Below are 17565 nucleotides of genomic sequence, written 5' to 3'. Positions count from 1 at the left end.
CTACTCTTTTTGTGTTTTTGTCACTTTGAAACTCTTCATTGTTGCCCCATTTATGATCATATCATCCCCCAGGTTGGAGAGGATTCGACCTCGAATCTTGAAAAACCTGCAACAAAGAGAGTTGAATGACTTATTTGTTTTTATAATCCAAAGAAACTCCTCCTGGATCAAATGTTAACCTGCAAAAAACATCAAATATTTTGTGAATGAATTGTTGTTGACCAAACAATGTATATAGAAAAGGAATAGTGAAAGAATGGGTTTTTGAAATTGGATTTATTTTCTTAGTGGAAACTAAAAATCCCACTTTAGAAAAAAATTTATTTTTGTCTTGATTTAAGTTTAAAAAAGAAAACATTAACTCAAGATGTGGTTTGGAAATGGTGTGTGAAGAAGTGGGAATAAGAGATGAGAAAGGTGGGATATTTTCACAAAAGTTTTGAGGAAAAGAAGAAAGCTTAATAATTGGAGAAAAGTGGAAGGATGGAAAAACTCCCCTAAATTTGCTTGAATCCTGTAGAATGATGGGAGTGGAAGGTGCCTTCAGTAGCACTTCCTGTGTATGTAGGACGTTTTCCTTCTCCTTTTCTCTCACAAGGTCCTCTTGTCCTTTCTTTTCTCTCTCCTTTCTTTCTTTCATCTCATTTTCTTCTTTTACTCTCTCCTATTTTCTATCGTGTAGGTCCTTATTGAAACAATTAAGCATGACCTTCTCTTTTGAATCACTTGATGAGGAAGAAGAGTTATAATTTGGTGAAGGTAAGGAAGATGTAGACTCATTAGTGATAATTGCTTCACTCTCAATGCATGTTGCCTTTTTGGGGTAGGCAGAGGCTATATGACCATGTCCTAAGCATTTAAAACATTTAACGTGACTTGGTCTAGAAGGAGATTTAGGTGGGGAACAGGAGTGGTTAGAAGAAGAATGAGGACAAGATTTGTTAGTGGGCTCCTTAGAAACATCCTTGGTTTTATCCTTTGATGAAGAGGATTTGTACAAAACATCTCTTGAAGATTTGGAAAATTTGTTGTGACAAGCTTCTTTTTTCAAGAGTTTCTTCTCTACTTTCATGGCTCTATGAACCACTACATCTAAAGTCTCATCATCATGGAATTCAATTATATCTTGGATGTTGCTATTAAGTCCACTAATAAATCTAACTATTTTTGCATGATCATTTTCTTTAAGGTTAGTATGATGTAGGAGCACTTCGAGCTCGCGAGCATACTTCTCCACACTTCGTCTACCTTGAGTAAGCCGTTGGAGCTTAATCAAGAGATCCCTATGGTAGTATGGAGGTACGAAATGTTGGTACAAAATGTCCCTGCAATGTTCCCATGTACTCCCGGGTGAGGCCATGGTTAAGTATCTCCTATTTAGCCATTGTTTGGCATATCCCTCTAAAGCTAAACAAGCTAACTTTACACGCAAAGGTCCATTTACACTATACAAATAAAAAATTTGGTCTACTTTAGCTATCCAATCTAGAAAAATAGACGGCTCGGCTTCCCCTTTGAAAGTAGGCAAGTTCAACTTTGGTAGTGTAAGGCCTTGGTCCATAGCTTTATCTTCTGGATGCTTCTTTGGTGAGGGAAGGTATACATTTACGGGTCTAAGTGCTTGCTTCTTCTTGTAGGAACCATGATCATGACCACGAGGTTGCTCCCCTTTTGCTTTCGCGTCCTTGTCCAGCCGCTTACTAATTCAATCAAGTTGGTGTTGCATTTGTTGAAATGCCTTCATCATATCAAACTTGCTAGATGGACCTCCATGATGGCTAGCTCTATTAGAAGAGGAATGGCTTGAACCTGTAGACATTTTAAAAAGGCACAAACAGAAACAATCTAACACAACAACCACGTTAGAATTAGTGTGAAAACAGCAGCTAAAAGTGGTGCAAACAGTAGCCAAGGTTCACTCTAAAACACCAAGAAATGATGGCTCAAGGCTCACAATTTTATGGTGAAAGAAAGAACAAGATCACTCCCTCACGAGCTGATGAGGAGCTGAGATAGCATTTACTGATGGATGTTATCTGCACTAGAGCATGATCTTTTCTATCTTTTATTTTGTACTACTAAACTTATTTGCTTCGGTTAATAGAATAGGGTTTGATATACTCAATTTGAAACTGTGTCTGTTATGATGGTTTGCTTTTGACTTTTTTGTGACAAGTAATGCTTGATGATGCTTTGATATTGACTGATGTTGAGAATGTGCACATTATATGCTGAGATACAGGTGGTTCACAAGCTTTGTGAACAAATGCATGATGTTGTGATTGTGATTATGATGCTAAGCAGGATGGGTATATGGAATGGTTAAATGAACCTATATGTGAGGTTTTGAGATCCAGAGTTTTGATTGAAAGCATGAATGACTTTGCCCATGTTTTCTATAATTAAATCACTTACTTGTATGTGTCATATGATTAAGGCCATTTGTTGGTAACCCTTTTTAGCCAAGATGCATGATTTTAGCCCACTAAAAGAGAACACTATGTGTTCTATCCTTTGAACCTTTAACCATGAACATGATTTGAAAACCCTTTTTGAAAAGCTTTACCTTGAGTTGAGTTGAGAATATTTTATGGTATTGATAAATGTTCAAGTTTGGGGTTGTTGGGAAATCTAGAAAGGGAAAATAACAAGCATTGAGCCGAGAGCTAAGCATGTGAAAATCAAAAGAAAAAGGAAGAAAAGAAAGAAAAAGAGAAAGGCTCAATGCAAAAGAAAGTTGAGAAGAAGGAAGAATGGTTTTGTTTAGATGATTCAGTTGACTCAAGGATTTTGTAATCTAGAAAAACTAATTTTGTTGTTAGTCCAGCCACATTATAAGCCATAGAAAAGTCCTTGTGATGATACTTACTTGTGAATGTTTTTTATTGTGGAAAAATGAAAGGCAAAGTTAATTCATGTGACATCGTGATAGTAGAGTGGATGAGTGACCTCTTATACACTTGTGTGTTTGAGTGAAACACTTTATCTAGTGAGGAAAGAGTCCATGAACACATAAGAACATATATGCTTAGTTGATTGATCATTCATGAAAGTAGCATTTGTTGGATATTATGTGATTGTGTGAACACTAATTAATATGCACATCTTGATTGAAGTCTTTATGATGAGCTAATTTGAGTAATTACTTGTCTTGAGAAAAGAAGTTTTCAATGTGGTGAATGATGACAAATTTATGAACACCGAAAAATGGCACCAAAAACTTGTTTAACCCTCGGCAAGTGTGACCGAATCGTATCAAGTAATAAACTCGGTAAGACCAAGTATCGTTCTCCCAAAGGACTCACGGCCTAGTTAGTTATATGATTTCTTGATTATTTAAGACTTGAGAACAAATTGTTATAAGTTTCAAATGCAAAAGACAAAAAGTAAACATGTATTCATGTGCTGATCAATGGGAAAGAAGAACACAAACACTGAACGAATTATATGGATGAGTATGTTGTTGGGGTAATCAATTTCATCTTATCCACTTTCATATATTTTAGGAATTCATCATTCTTTTAATCAATGTTAATGCCACTCTCTAAATTACCTTAAACCTGATGTCTCGGCGAAGAAAGCATATCCTTAATTATGAGTTCATACAATTCCTAGCATCCCTAATAATTAATTCTGAAGCACAGAAGCTTAAAGGCAACCAACCCTCATATCCCTATGTCTAGGCAATACTGCTTTTGGGAGAATTTCCCCTGTTCTAGATTTCCCCGTATGTGTCCATATCGACAAAACCAATAATCATGACATCGAATGAGTTAAACAATGCATGCTTTGAGCAAAGAAGAAAAACCCTAACTAATGATGAAAGAAAGCATGTATCATAAATATGATGTTTAAACACAAAATTCCATATATGAGAGCTTCAAAAGATTCCATTGATTCCCCAACAACAAGAAGAGTTTAGTTCACCATATTCATGGTGAAACTAGATGAAATACAATGAAATAGTGAAAAATAGAACCCTAGAAAGTTGAGTAGGTAGCCTTAGCATCCAAAATCTTCCTCTAAGGAGTGTAAAGGTGTGTGTTTGCTTCGTACTCTGCCAAAGATACAAACCCTAGGAAGTCCTAAATCTTATATGCTATTCGAAATATTACAGAAAAGTGGGCCTAAGCCCAAAATAATGGCGCTTAGTGGTAAACTACGGCTCAACGGTAAGTGCGTGTGTTGAATTCTTCCCCTCAGCTGCACTTTCACCCCTCAGCGGAGCCAGCGGGTGTTCATTAGTGCCGCTCAGCGGTAAACTGGCACTGAGCGGTACTTGCGGCTTCTCTTCCTTTGCACTTTTTGAGTTCTTTTCTGATTCCATCTCTATCCTTCTTCACTTCTTTCATCAAATTCACCTTAAAACCTGCATAAAACACTGAAATCAAGCATAAACTTGTCCAACTCTCTTATTTCCAAAAATATAAACAAAAGCATGATTCCAAGCTAGTTTCTAAGTGTTAAAGGTTGCTTTTAGTATCAATTTTAAGCATGAAAATAACAGTTTTTCAACTGTTATCAGTGAACCATTGTATGGATTGATGGAAGATTGAGTTACATCTTGTTTGCTTGAGGACAAGCAAAGTTATAAGTTGGGGTTGTGATAACAGTTGAAAAACTGTTATTTTTATACTTAAATTTGACCTTAAAGACAACCTTTATGACTTAGAAACTAGCTTGGAATCATGTTTTTTTTGAAGTTTTGAAAATAAGAGAGTTGGACAGGTTTTATGCTTCATTTCCTTGTTTTTGCAGGTTTTAAGATGAATTAAGTGAAAGAGGTTAAGGAGCTAAGAGTTGGATTCAAAAAAGGAAGAAAAAGTCCATAAAAGGAAGAAGCCGCAAGTACCGCTCAACGCCATTTACCGCTGAGCAGCACTTTGAAGGCCTGCAGTCACCGCTGAGGGGTAAAACTGCAGCTGAGGGACATAATAGAAGTCATGCACTTACTGCTGAGCGACATTCTTATGGGCTTGGGCTCACTTTTTTGTAATTTTTAGAATACTATATAAGGTTTTAGTCGACCTAGGTCAGTGATCTTTGGCTGGAACGAAGCAGAAACACACTCTTTCACCCCTTGGAGGAGGATTTTGGATGCTACAACTGCTTTCTCACCTTTGTAGGGTTTTATCTTTCACTCTTTCATTGTATTTCATCTAGTTTCACCATGAATATGGTGAACTAAACCTTTATTGTTGTTGGGGAATCAATGTAATCCTTTGAAACTCTCATGTATTGAATTTGTTCTTCAAGATCTTTATGATATATGCTTTCTTTCATTAATTGTTAGGGTTTTTCCTCTTTGCTCTAAGCATGCATTGTTAAACTCATTCAATGTCATGATTATTGATTTTGTCGATATGGACACATACGGTAAAATCTAGATCTGGGGAATCTCTCCCAATAGTAGTATAAACCTAGACATAGGAGTATGATGGTTGGTTGCCTTTAAGCTTCTGTGCTTTATAATGCATGAGTAATTTCTAGGGAGACAAGACATTGTAAACTAGTGATTATGATTAGGCTTTCTTCGCCGAGACATCAAGTTTAAGGTAATTTAAAAAGTGGCATTAACATTAATGAAGAAAGATGAATTTTTGAATACATGAGAGTGGATAGGATGAAATTGATAAACCCCAACATCATATTCATTCATATATTTCAAACCACGTGTTTTGTTTCTTCTTGCCCAATGATCAATGCATGCATTCATATTTAGTTTTCAGTATTTTGCATTTAAACCTACAAGAATTTGTTCATAAGTCTTAGATAATCAACAAATCACATAATTGTCTAGGCCGTGAGTCCTTTGGGAGAACGATACTTGGTCTTACCAGGTTTTATTACTTGATACGATTCGGTTACACTTGCCGAGGTTTCAACAATGAATTCAATCCCAACTTCTCATATTAAAATTTCTTTAACTTATCTGCTATAACTATTTTACTTTTAGGCAACGTAGTATAAATTATCAAAATATGAATCAGATTGAATACCCTTGTATATATGCTGTTTGAGATAAATTTATCTATTTAATTGAAGTTGTTCCTCGTGGGATTGATACTCTTACTTAAAAATCATTATACTACAATTGACTATTGGTACGCTTGCCAAAAGATTCAACAAGTATTTTTGGCGCTGTTGTCGGGGACCGATTTTCTTTTTGAATTTTTAAAGTTATCTCATCCAGCTTTGTGAATATATTTCTTTTTATTTACTTAGTTTATTTAGTTTTTTCTTTTGTACTAATCCTTTCTTGAGTTGTTTTGATTTATGTTCTTAAGCGGTCAGGTTTCTAAAGATCAATTAGCATTTGACCTAGAGATAGAAAAAACCGCTCGAAGAAATATAGGAAAAAACAAGAAGAAGCAAGGAAAAACAAAGGAAAAATCTTCCAATACTTACATCACACATCTGGAAACAGAAAATATTGCGGAAGAAGAACCAACCCCACCTAGAAGAACACTGGGAGGCTATGCTTAGCCTTATCAGTTCTCATCAATTCACTGGAATGGATAATGAAGATCCATATATTCATCTTTCTACGTTCTATGAACTGATAGGAACTATGGGATTTGAAGAAAGAGATCTTGACCATGTATATATGTGTTTGTTTCCTTTTTCTTTGATAGGCAAAGAAAAGGAATGACTTAAATCACATCCAAACCAGAGTCTGAACAAGTGGAGTGATGTAGAAGATAAATTCTTGAATAGATTCTTTCGACCTTCTCGTTACATTAAGGCAAAAGCTGAGATTTCTACTTTTAGGCAAGGACCAGATGAGCCATTCTGGGAAGCTTGGGAATGATTTAATTCTTTATTGAGGAGATGCCCAAATCATGGGTTTGAAGATATTGGTCAACTAAATATTTTCTGCAATGGGGTTTGAGGCCAGACACAAAAATGATATTAGATGCAACAGTTGGAGGAACAATGATGTATGTAAGAAACAAGAATAATTGAGGCACTAACATCTACAGACCATCAAGCTCAACATAATAGAAAAACAATTCAACAGAAAGGTATGCTTGATCTTAGTACTACAAATGCAATTTTAGCTCAGAATAAAATCCTGACTCAGCAGATGGAAGGATTAACCAAACAAATGGCTAATTTATCTGAGCAGTTGAAAGAAGTACAATCTTCTCCCTGTCAACAACCCATGAGATGTAACTTCTGTGGAGATGACCATCCCAATGGTCATTGTTCATATCAAAGTAGTCCACAAGAAGGAGAAGTTCAATATATGAGCAATCAAAGAAGAACATGTGATTTCTCTAACAACAATAACTTTTCACAAGGGTGGAGAAACAATCAAAGTCAGAATTTTGGATGGAAACAAGATGTTGGTCCTTCAAATAGACAACCTCCTTATCAGCATCAACAACAAAATCCATCTGTGTATGAAAGAACAACCAAATTGGAGGATACTTTAGAAAAATTCATGCAAGCATCTATAACCAATCAGAAAAATACAGAAGCTTCAATCAGAAATCTTGAAACACAGGTTGGATAGTTGGCTAAACAACTATCAGATCAACATGCAAGTCATGTTTCAGCCAACACCCAAACTAATCCCAAGGAGCATTGTAAATCAATTACTACCAAGAGTGGTAAAATTGTAAATCCATTACTATTGATCTCTTGTAGAAAGTGTGAAAGCTCCAAGAATTCATCAAGAAGACCGTGGTGTTCATCTTTGGTGATTGCTTGACGAGAAAGAATCTGTGTGCTCTTACTGTCTGATCAACATGCACTTGAGGTGTCTATTTTGTGATCATTTTGTGTCAATCTTGTGAAGATTGGAGTTGCTCTGTTGTGACTACAGGAAGAGGACGTGTTGCGTTCTGGACTTTGAGGGGTTTCTCAAAGGGTTGAAGATGGTAGGAGAGGGGTCATCTTGCTTCTGGTCTTTGTGTGTTGTATGCCTATATTTTTATTAGAGGGTTAGAGAGGTGTTTTATATTTTTGCCATGGAGGTATCTGTAAAAGCCTTGTTGTAAAAACCTTGATCATTATAGTGCATTTACTTCCTGTGGTGGAAGGACATTGGATGTAGGCTTGGCCGAACCAATATAAAAACCTAGTGTTTGATTTTTCTAACCCTACTCTATTACATTCAGTCGACTTTATTTTCATGCATTCGACTATATTCCGCTGCACTACAAAGTCTTTTTCCTTGCGTTTCAAGAAAGCTTTTAAAGGCATCTACTTTGCGAAAAATATTTAAAGAGTCGAATATCACAATTCAGTTAAAGTAGTTAGCAGCAATCAATGTAGTTAGTTGAATTTACAATTAATGCAGTCGAATCAAAATAAATGCTTGGTCAACATATTTAAAAATATAACCGTTGTAACATTTAATACAAGCATGAACAGAATTTCAAAACATAAAAAACTTAATCGAATGGCTTGCGCACATAGTTGACTTTGTAACAGTTAAAAACATAATTTTGAAAAACTTTCTCTTCAAAAATTATCACAGCACACTTTTGAAAAGTTTGTGCAAAGCCACGAGTTTTAATCGACTTACTTCATAATGAAGTCGACTTAAAACTGTTGTTTTGCCACTCAATTAAAGTTCAACAAAAGTGCATGTGGTTTTCCTTTTTCAAAACATTTGTTATGGATTCACAGATAAGATCTCATGTAAAACACAGTGAATTTGCATGCTTTGTCAAAAAGAACACAAACATGTTCTCATATATTCATAATCATGAAAGTAATGAATATGTAACACATCAACACATGTGTTATTAATTATGTGTTGTCATCATCAAAAAAACCAGAAGCTTTGAGATTGTAGGTTTAGTTAAACCAATGCTCCCCCTATCAACAATCTCAACAATCTCCCCCTTTTTTGATGATGAACAACCATGATTAATAAACAACAATGTTGTACAAATCAAATCATATATCAAAATGTATCAGAGCAAATTATCAACAAATGATCAAAATGTACCGAGCAAATGTTGAAATCTTCTCATTTTTTATTCAGAGCAAAAACATATAAATTCATATCAGAATATATCAGAGCAAACAAAATGTATATCAGAGCTCAAAATGAATATCAGAACATTCTCCCAACATTCTCCCCCTTTGTGCATTAGCAAAAAAGGTATGCAAATGGGTAATGATATTCAGATAATCAGACATGCAGAGATGCATCCATAAATATAACACAGAGATAGATTCTCCCCCTTTCATAGATAATCATATGAAAAAGATAAATTCCCCTCCTTAAGTGTACGCATGTGGAATATCTAAAATATCATGCAATGCTTTCTCTACCATTATGCATGTTTTACATTCAAAACCCAAATGCACAATGCAGCTTTCACAAAACATTTTAAAGCATGTATAAGCATGTGACAATATTGTATCATATCAGAAATTGTGCAAACACGTCAATGTAGCACAGATACAATATCAATCAACAATCTCAATATTATCTAAAGTAATTTCAATCAATTATAGAACAAAGATATATTGAAAAAGAAACAATTAGTAATATGTGATCAATAAACCGAATAACCAAATTCCAATTCATGGAATTTATAACCCCTGTTAAACAGTAATCGATTGATCCACTGTTGCAATCGATTTCATTACTTTCCATTTGAATTGAATCTCCAATTGTTCATCCAGAAGCAATGTTCCTGCAAAACCTTTCAAGATCTTTTCCAGATCAAACATTTTAGAATCATTGTAATACAAGAATTAATACAGGTATAATCTGTGCATAAATGTATGAATGCAGTATTAATCAGTAATATGTTCAACTTCATACATAACACAATCGACTTTAATCAAATATAAACCACTACTTTATACTACTATCATTTAAGATTCCTAGTTCATTTCGAATAGTATAAAATCTTTCTTTGTTCAATGATTTTTTAAAATATCAGCCCATTGATGTAAGGTATCTACATATTCGACCTTAATTTCACCCTTGAGGATGTGGTCTCATATGAAGTGATGTGTTATTTCAATATGCTTAGTTTTCGAATGAAGAACAGGATTTTTAGTCAAATTTATTTCAATATACTGTAATCTTCTAGTTGGCTCTTGATCATAAGAAGCTGAGCACAACAGCTACCAGCTGCTATGTATTCAGCTTCTGTGGTGGATAATGCCACACAAGCTTGTTTCTTTGAATGCCAATTGACTAAAGAAGATCCAAGTAGATGACAAGTGTCACTAGTGCTCTTTTTATCTAGCTTACATCCTTCAAAGTCAGAATCACTATAACCTTCAAGAAAAATATTTGTACAGTTTGGATACCACAGTCCAAGACTTTTTGTTCCTTTAAGATATTTCAAAATTCTTTTTACAGCAGTTAGGTTTGATTCTTTAGGTGAAGACTGAAATCTAGCACAAAGACATACACTGTGCATGATGTCAGGTTTATTGGCTTTAGATATAACAAAGATTCAATCATACATGTATACATCTTTTGATCAACGTCCTTACCAGCTTCATCAAGATCTAGGTAGCAGTTTGTAGCTATGGGAGTTGCAGCTTCCTTGCAATCCAGCATTTTGAATTTCTTCAACAGATCAGTATAGTACTTGGATTGGTGAATGAAAATGCCATTTTTCGCTTACTTGACTTGAAGACCAAGAAAGTAAGTAAGCTCTCCCATCATGGACATCTCAAACTCATCCTGCATAGTCTTGAAAAATTCTTTGCACAAAGTAGGATTAGTTGATCCGAAGATAATGTCATCAACATAAACTTGAACATACAATTTATCTTTATTTGAACTTTTAATGCAGAGAGTTAAGTCAACTTTACGCCTGGAGAATCCTTTCTTTACCAGAAACTCACTTAAGCACTCACACCATGACCTTGGCACTTGCTTCAACCCATACAAAGCCTTTTTGAGGTTGAATACATAGTCTGGATGTTCAAAATTCTCAAATCCTGGTGGTTGTTCCACATAAACTTCCTCTTTAATATATCCATTTAGGAATGCACTTTTGACATCCATTTGATATAGCTTGAATTTCATCACTGATGCAATAGCAAGAAGAATTTTTATTGCCTCCAGTCTAGCCACAGGTGCATATGTTTCATCATAATTGATTCCTTCCTCGTGGCAGTAGCCTTTTCCAACTAATCTTGCTTTATTTTTTGATTTCACCTGAATCATTCATCTTATTTCTGAAAACCCATTTTGTGCTTATGACCTACAGGTTATCTATTCTTGGTACCCATTCCCATACATTATTCCTCTTAAACTGGTTTAGTTCCTCTTGCATGACCATCATCCAATTTTCATCTGCAAGAGCATCTTCAACCCTTTTTGGCTCAATCTTAGACACGTATGCAACATTCATGTTGAACTGATTCAGTTGCCTTCTTGTAGACACACCTCTCGTAATATCACCAATTATGTTTCCTGTGGAGACATTTTTAGGAACTTTCCATTCCTTAACCGATTCTGTTCTGGGAGAATCGATTACGTCGTCAGAGTTCTCTTCTTCTAGAATTTCCTCATTTTCTTCCTCTTCTCCAGTAGAGTTGTCAGCTTCTATAGATTTTCTAGTCTGTTTAGGATTAACAGCGGTTTCAACATACTCATCAAACGCAACATGAACCGATTCTTCAACACACATTGTTCTCTTGTTGTATACCCGATAAACTTTGCTTGTAAATGAATATCCTATAAAAATTCCTTTATCAGCCTTGGAGTCAAACTTACCAAGGTTTTCCTTTCCAGTGTTTAGTACAAAACATTTGCATCCGAAGATCCTTAGATGTGAGATATTTAGCTTTCTTCCTTTGAATAGCTCATATGGAGTTGCTTTCAACATTGATCTTATTACAGTTCTGTACAACACATAGCATGTTGTACTTATTGCATCTTCCCATAAATAGTTTGGCATGTTCCTTTCATTCAGCATTGTTCTTGCTAACTCTTCTAATGCCCTATTCTTTCTTTCAACTATACCATTTTGTTGAGGTGTTCTAGGTGCTGAGAAATTGTGAGATATTCCCATTTCCGCACAGTATTCATCAAATGTTTTATTCTGAAATTCTTTGTCGTAGTCACTTCTAATCGATTTGATTCTGAGTTCTTTCTCATTTTGAATAATAGCAGCAAACTTCTTAAACACTTTGAATGTGTCACTCTTGGCAGGGATGAAGAAGGTACAAGTGAAGTGAGAATAGTCATCCACGATTACTAATCCATAAGAATTTCCACCTAGACTTTTCACCCTTCAGGGACCGAATAAGTCCATGTGTAGAAGTTGCAGAGGTCTGCAAGTTGACATCTTCCTTTTGTTCTTGAAGGACTGCCCAGTTTGTTTTCCCTTTTGGAATGCATCACATAATCTCTCAGAAGCGTAGCGAATGTTGGGAAGACCAATGACAAGATCCTTTGATACTAACTTGTTCAGTTGGCTCATGTTGATGTGAGCTAGTCTCTTGTGCCACAACCAGACATCATCTTCCTTAGTCATCAAACAAACGACAGACTTGAATGATGTATCTTTGAAGTCGATTATGTAGATGTTATTATGTCTTTTTCCCACAAGTAACATCTCATCAGTTGAACCGTTGTTGATCAGACAATATTTAGGTTCAAATGTAATCTTCAATCCTCTACATAGTTGACTGATGCTAAGTAGATTGTGATTTAACCCTTCAACAAGAAGTACATTTTTAATTTCATAAGAAGAAGGAGTTTTGATTTTACCTATACCGATAATCTTTCCTTTGTTGTTTTCGCCGTATGTGACATAACTAGAAGTCTTGTAAGATATACTAATGAACTTTGTTGGATCTCCTGTCATATGCCTTGAGCATCCACTGTCTAGGTACCACATGAAGCTTTTCATTCCTTGTCTCAAGCATTGCTCTGTTGTCTGAGATTTTTCCATCATGATGAGATCCCTTTCATGTACATTTTCTTTATTTTCACTTTGAATCCTGTCTTCTTTCTTCATATTGAGAAATCTCGTAAATCTTTCACCCTGCAGATTTAATCTTTGTGATCTGGAGCTGAACTTGTTGACACAAGAAACTTCTTTGTTTCGTGAAATCCCTATTTCAAAATATTCATAGATGTCGTTAGTAACAAAGTTTAATTTTGCATTGCAAGTAGCTGATATCAATTCAAAGGCAGATTCACTTATCCTTCTTGTTTGAGAAACAGAAGCCATTTTCCAGGATCAGTCGATTTAAAAGAAAACGTAATCGACTAGTTTTTCAAATATTTTATGAAAACCAGCTCTGGTGCCAATTGTTAAAAATAGAATGACTTAGTTTTCAACACCAAGAGGCGGGTGAATTGGTGAAATACAAAAACAATGTTTTCTTTAAATATTTTTCGCAAAGTAGATTCTTTTAAAAGCTTTCTTGAAACACAAGTAAAAAGACTTTGTAGTGCAGCCGAATATAGTCGAATGTGTGAAAAATAAAGTCGATTGAATGTAACAGAGTAGGGATAGAAAAATCAAACACTGGGTTTTTATACTGGTTCGACCAAGCCTACATCTAGTGTCCTTCCACCACAGGAAGCAAATGCACTATAATGATCAAGGTTTATACAACAAGGCTTTTATAGAGACCTCTACGTCAAAAATATAAAACACCTCTCTAACCCTCTAATCAAAATATAGGCATTCAACACACAAAGACCAGCAGCAAGATGTCCCCTCTCTTGCCGTCTTCAACCCTTTTATGAAACCCCTCAAAGTCCGAAACATAACACGTCTTCTTCCTGTAGCCACAACAGGGCAACTCCAATCTTCACAAGATTAATAGAAATTGATCATGAAATAGACACTCAAGTGCAGGTTGATTAGACACTAAGAGCACACAGATTCTTGTTCGTCAAGAAGCAATCACCAAAGATGAACACCACGGTCTTCTTGATGAATTCTTGGAGCTTTCACACTTTCTACAAGAGATCAATAGTCTGAAAGAAATCAATCAAATCGTTAGAATCAAAAAGTATCTACATAAATCAAATTTGCGTCTATATATAGTTTTCCATACTAATAGAGTCGAATATCACAATTCAGTTAAAGTAGTTAGCAACAATCAATGGAGTTAGTTGAATTTATAATTAATGCAGTCGAATCACAATAAATGCTTGGTCAACATATTTAAAAATATAACCATTGTAACATTTAATACAAGCATTTACAGAATTTCAAAACATAACAAACTTAGTCGAATGGCTTGCGCACATAGTCGACTTTGTAACAGTTAAAAACAGTTTTGAAAAACTTTCTCTTCAAAATTTCTCACCGCACACTTTGAAAAGGTTTGTGCAAAGCCACGAGTTTTAATTGACTTACTACATAATGAAGTCGACTTAAAATTGTTGTTTTGACACTCAATTAAAGTTCAGCAAAAGTGTATGTGGTTTTCCTTTTTCAAAACATTTGTTATGCATCACAGATAAGATCTCATGTAAAACACAGTGAATTTGCATGCTTTGACAAAAACAACACAAACATGTTCTCATATATCATAATCATGAAAGTAATGAACATGTAACACATAACACATGTGTTATTAATTATGTGTTGTCATCATCAAAAACCAGAAGCTCTGAGATTGTAGGTTCAACTAAACCAGTGCTCCCCCATCAATAATCTACACAACCGTAATTCTTGGAAGCCCAACCTTATTACAACCTTTAAAAGTCCTTGAGATTCATGTTGATTGTGTTTGTGGTTTGATTGAAAAGGACTTGCAATTTTAATTTGTTCAAATTCAGTGGAAAATGAGAGAAACACATCCTTGTTAGATTCAATAGAGAATTTCCATGGTTAGAATCAATGGTTCTTACAATTGATTGTTTTGAAAAATTTGCTGCACTTTTATCCTAATTTTATTTGATAATTGGATTCACCATTTGCTTCTGATTTTAAATCTGTAGTTTGGAATGCACAATTTGTCTTGTAAGGACTATGAAATAACCAAGTTCAAAGTTTGAGTTTTGAAAAGCTGTTGGGATCTTATTACTTTGCTTGAGGACAAGCAAGATGCTAGGTTGAGGGGAGTTGATAAGTGCAAAAAAGTAGTAAATTTTCATATGAAATTTTGGCACTTCTGTTTTAAATTGTGTACATTTGTATTAATTCGCCCCAATCTATGAAAGATGAAATATAATCATATGTTTACGAGTTTTTGATTAAAAGGAAATCATTTGATCCATATTTTGTATATGTTCCAGGTAAATTAAGAGAGAAGAGAAAATAGAGAAGAGCAACAAATCCTACAAAATTTCGTCCAAGCTAAAATGATCTCGCTTAAGCAAGATTCGTCCAAGAAGCCATTGTTAGCAAAAATCAAAGATGAAGTTTTGATGATGAACAGATTTGCACAAGTCAAGATACATAAAGACAAATTGAAGATCTCTGTATTTTATAAAACTTTTATAATAATCAAAGTTGATGTAATAGTGCTCAAATATGTATTAGGGTTGATTCTTGTAATTTATATTTGATTTATTTACTATTGAGAATCATCTACAAGCTGTTTTAATCGATTAAAACCAGTTTTAATCGATTAAAACGAGGCTGGCTCTGAAAACCCAAGTGCCCCTGTAATAATCGATTAAAGCTAATAATAATCGATTAGTTAATCAATTATTCCTGAGAATAATCGATTAACACTAGCCGTTGGGGGTTTCAGATTTGAAAAACTAGCCGTTGTACTCATTGTAATCAATTAATACTTGTGTTAATCGATTAAATGCGTTAGATGGCCCGTTTTCGAAGAATGGAAGGGTATTAGGCTGAGTCTATAAAATGGCTCACTCTTTATCTCAAAAACAACTCTTCCCTTGTGATAAAGATCTCTGAACTCTTTGAGAACTCTGTGAGATTGTTGAAGCTAAGGAACCTCTTGTCTGCAAAGTCCTGAAGTGCTACTGCGGTGACAGAGGAATAGCTTGTTCATCCTTGGTGTATCCGAGGAAGTGCCTGGAAGAGAATCATCCTTCGTGAAGCATTCGAAGGAGGTGTTCATCCTTTGTGAAGATTCAAAGGAAGTGTAAGTTCGTCTCTTGTGGTTTCAAGAGAGGTGGTATTTCTAAACTCTTACAAATTGTTTTTCTTTGTGATTAATATTTGTAACTGTTTTGTGTTAGTGAAAAAGGTTTATCTTGTTTGAGATAAGCGACTGGACGTAGGATCTGAGTGATCTGAACCAGGATAAAATCACCTCTGCAATTTTTCTCTTTCCCTTACTCTGTCATTTATATTTAATTATCTGCTCAGTAAGAAAAATTAAGAGAAAAATAATAAAAGGCAAAATAAAAGTATATAACCAATTCACCCCCCCTCTTGGTTTGTTCCATGCTAATAATTCCGTTGCAGCGATTCTAACAGCCATTAATTTAAAAGTTATTCTTGGTTAAGCGAGAATAATTTAGCTTAAGCAAGAATGACCTATCTTCTCCAAGAAGTTTCTTCTCGTTTAAGCGATAATCATCTAGCTTAAGCGAGAATTCGCGCAATATATATACTCACGAGTCAGAAAGAACGGAAGGATGGGGAGAGCGACGGATAAAAATATCACAGAAAGAGTTGTTCTTCCACTTTAGTTGGTTGATCTTCTTCTTCATCTCTTAGAATGCTAATGGCTACCATGAGTGGCTAATCTTTTCTCTTAGGATTGAATGTAATCGATTCGAACTCGGATGTAATATGGTGATATTTATATATAGCATTTATTTTTCTATTCAATATTGGTATTTGTGTTCTGCTCTTAGTGTTTGATTATATTTTATCAATAGTTTCATGAATGTGGGTTTTAGATGTGACTGGAAAGTATTTCTAAAATCTGATTTGAACAAGAATACTTGATATCCTGTGATGCTAGGGATAGATTTTAGTTTATCAATTGCTTATAACACTTGAATATAATGTTGGACAGTTTGTTGGATATGTGAGGAATCAATATTCAAGGAACTGATCTTATGAAATTTATACGCGAGGAATCGGTATAAATGACTTATGTGTGTTGCATCAATATTGGTAATTTCAGTTGCTATATGTTTATATTCATTCAGATTGCAGACGAGTGAGATAGATGAATTCAATCCCAACTTCTCATATTAAACTTTCTTTAACTTATCTGTTGTTACTATTTTACTTTTAGGCAACGTAGTATAAATTATCAAAATCCATTATGAATCAGATTGAATACCCTTGTATATATGTTGTTTGAGATAAATTTATCTATTTAATTGAAGTTGTTCCTCGTGGGATTGATACTCTTACTTAAAAATCATTATACTACAGTTGACTATTGGTACGTTTGCTAAAAGATTCAACAGTAATAGACGCAAACGTAATCGATTATGTTAGTAATGTAATCGGTTACATAATAGAAATACAACTAAGTCGGCTCTTAATTGAATGCACAATTAATATAATTGATTCACATTTAATGTTAGTCAAACATATTTAAAAAATATGACCGTTAAAGCATTTTGACTAATTCGAAAACAGTTTTCAAAAGATAACAGACTTAATTCATTACATAAAATGTGTAATCGATTAAGCTTAACACTTAAACATATTTTGA

At 34.6% G+C, this 17565-nt stretch overlaps 1 protein-coding gene, 1 non-coding gene and 1 pseudogene across 2 annotated transcripts; all 3 read right to left on the bottom strand.

Moving 5' to 3' along the window:
- Positions 1–1819, bottom strand: LOC148192327 (uncharacterized; annotated as a pseudogene).
- Positions 1820–6743: 4924 nt separating this feature from the next.
- LOC124846519 (small nucleolar RNA R71) lies at positions 6744–6849 on the bottom strand. The gene has a single exon (XR_007029544.1). It is a non-coding gene; the product is annotated as a small nucleolar RNA R71 (small nucleolar RNA).
- A 3191-nt stretch (positions 6850–10040) lies between these two features.
- Positions 10041–10546, bottom strand: LOC124846517 (secreted RxLR effector protein 161-like). Its single transcript, XM_047323793.1, has 2 exons — positions 10480–10546; positions 10041–10420 (listed from the first exon to the last, which is right to left on the bottom strand). Exons 1-2 carry the CDS (start codon positions 10544–10546, stop codon positions 10041–10043), a joined length of 447 nt encoding a protein of 148 aa, XP_047179749.1.
- Positions 10547–17565: the final 7019 nt, after the last annotated feature.

Source organism: Vigna umbellata, chromosome 9 (genome assembly GCF_029865625.1).
Source record: "Vigna umbellata cultivar VRB3 chromosome 9, Vumbellata_1.0, whole genome shotgun sequence".
NCBI classification, from domain to species: Eukaryota; Viridiplantae; Streptophyta; class Magnoliopsida; order Fabales; family Fabaceae; genus Vigna; species Vigna umbellata.
The sequence above is the reverse complement of the archived record's forward strand: the minus strand, read 5'-3'. Positions and strand labels throughout refer to the sequence as shown.

Excerpts from the sequence above, each read along its gene's own strand:
- LOC124846517 (XM_047323793.1), bottom strand. The coding sequence starts at position 10,546 with ATGCTGGATTGCAAGGAAGCTGCAACTCCCATAGCTACAAACTGCTAC. Across the intron at positions 10,421-10,479 it reads CCTAGATCTTGATGAAGCTG|CCAATAAACCTGACATCATG; the intron begins GTAAGGACGTTG and ends TTATATCTAAAG.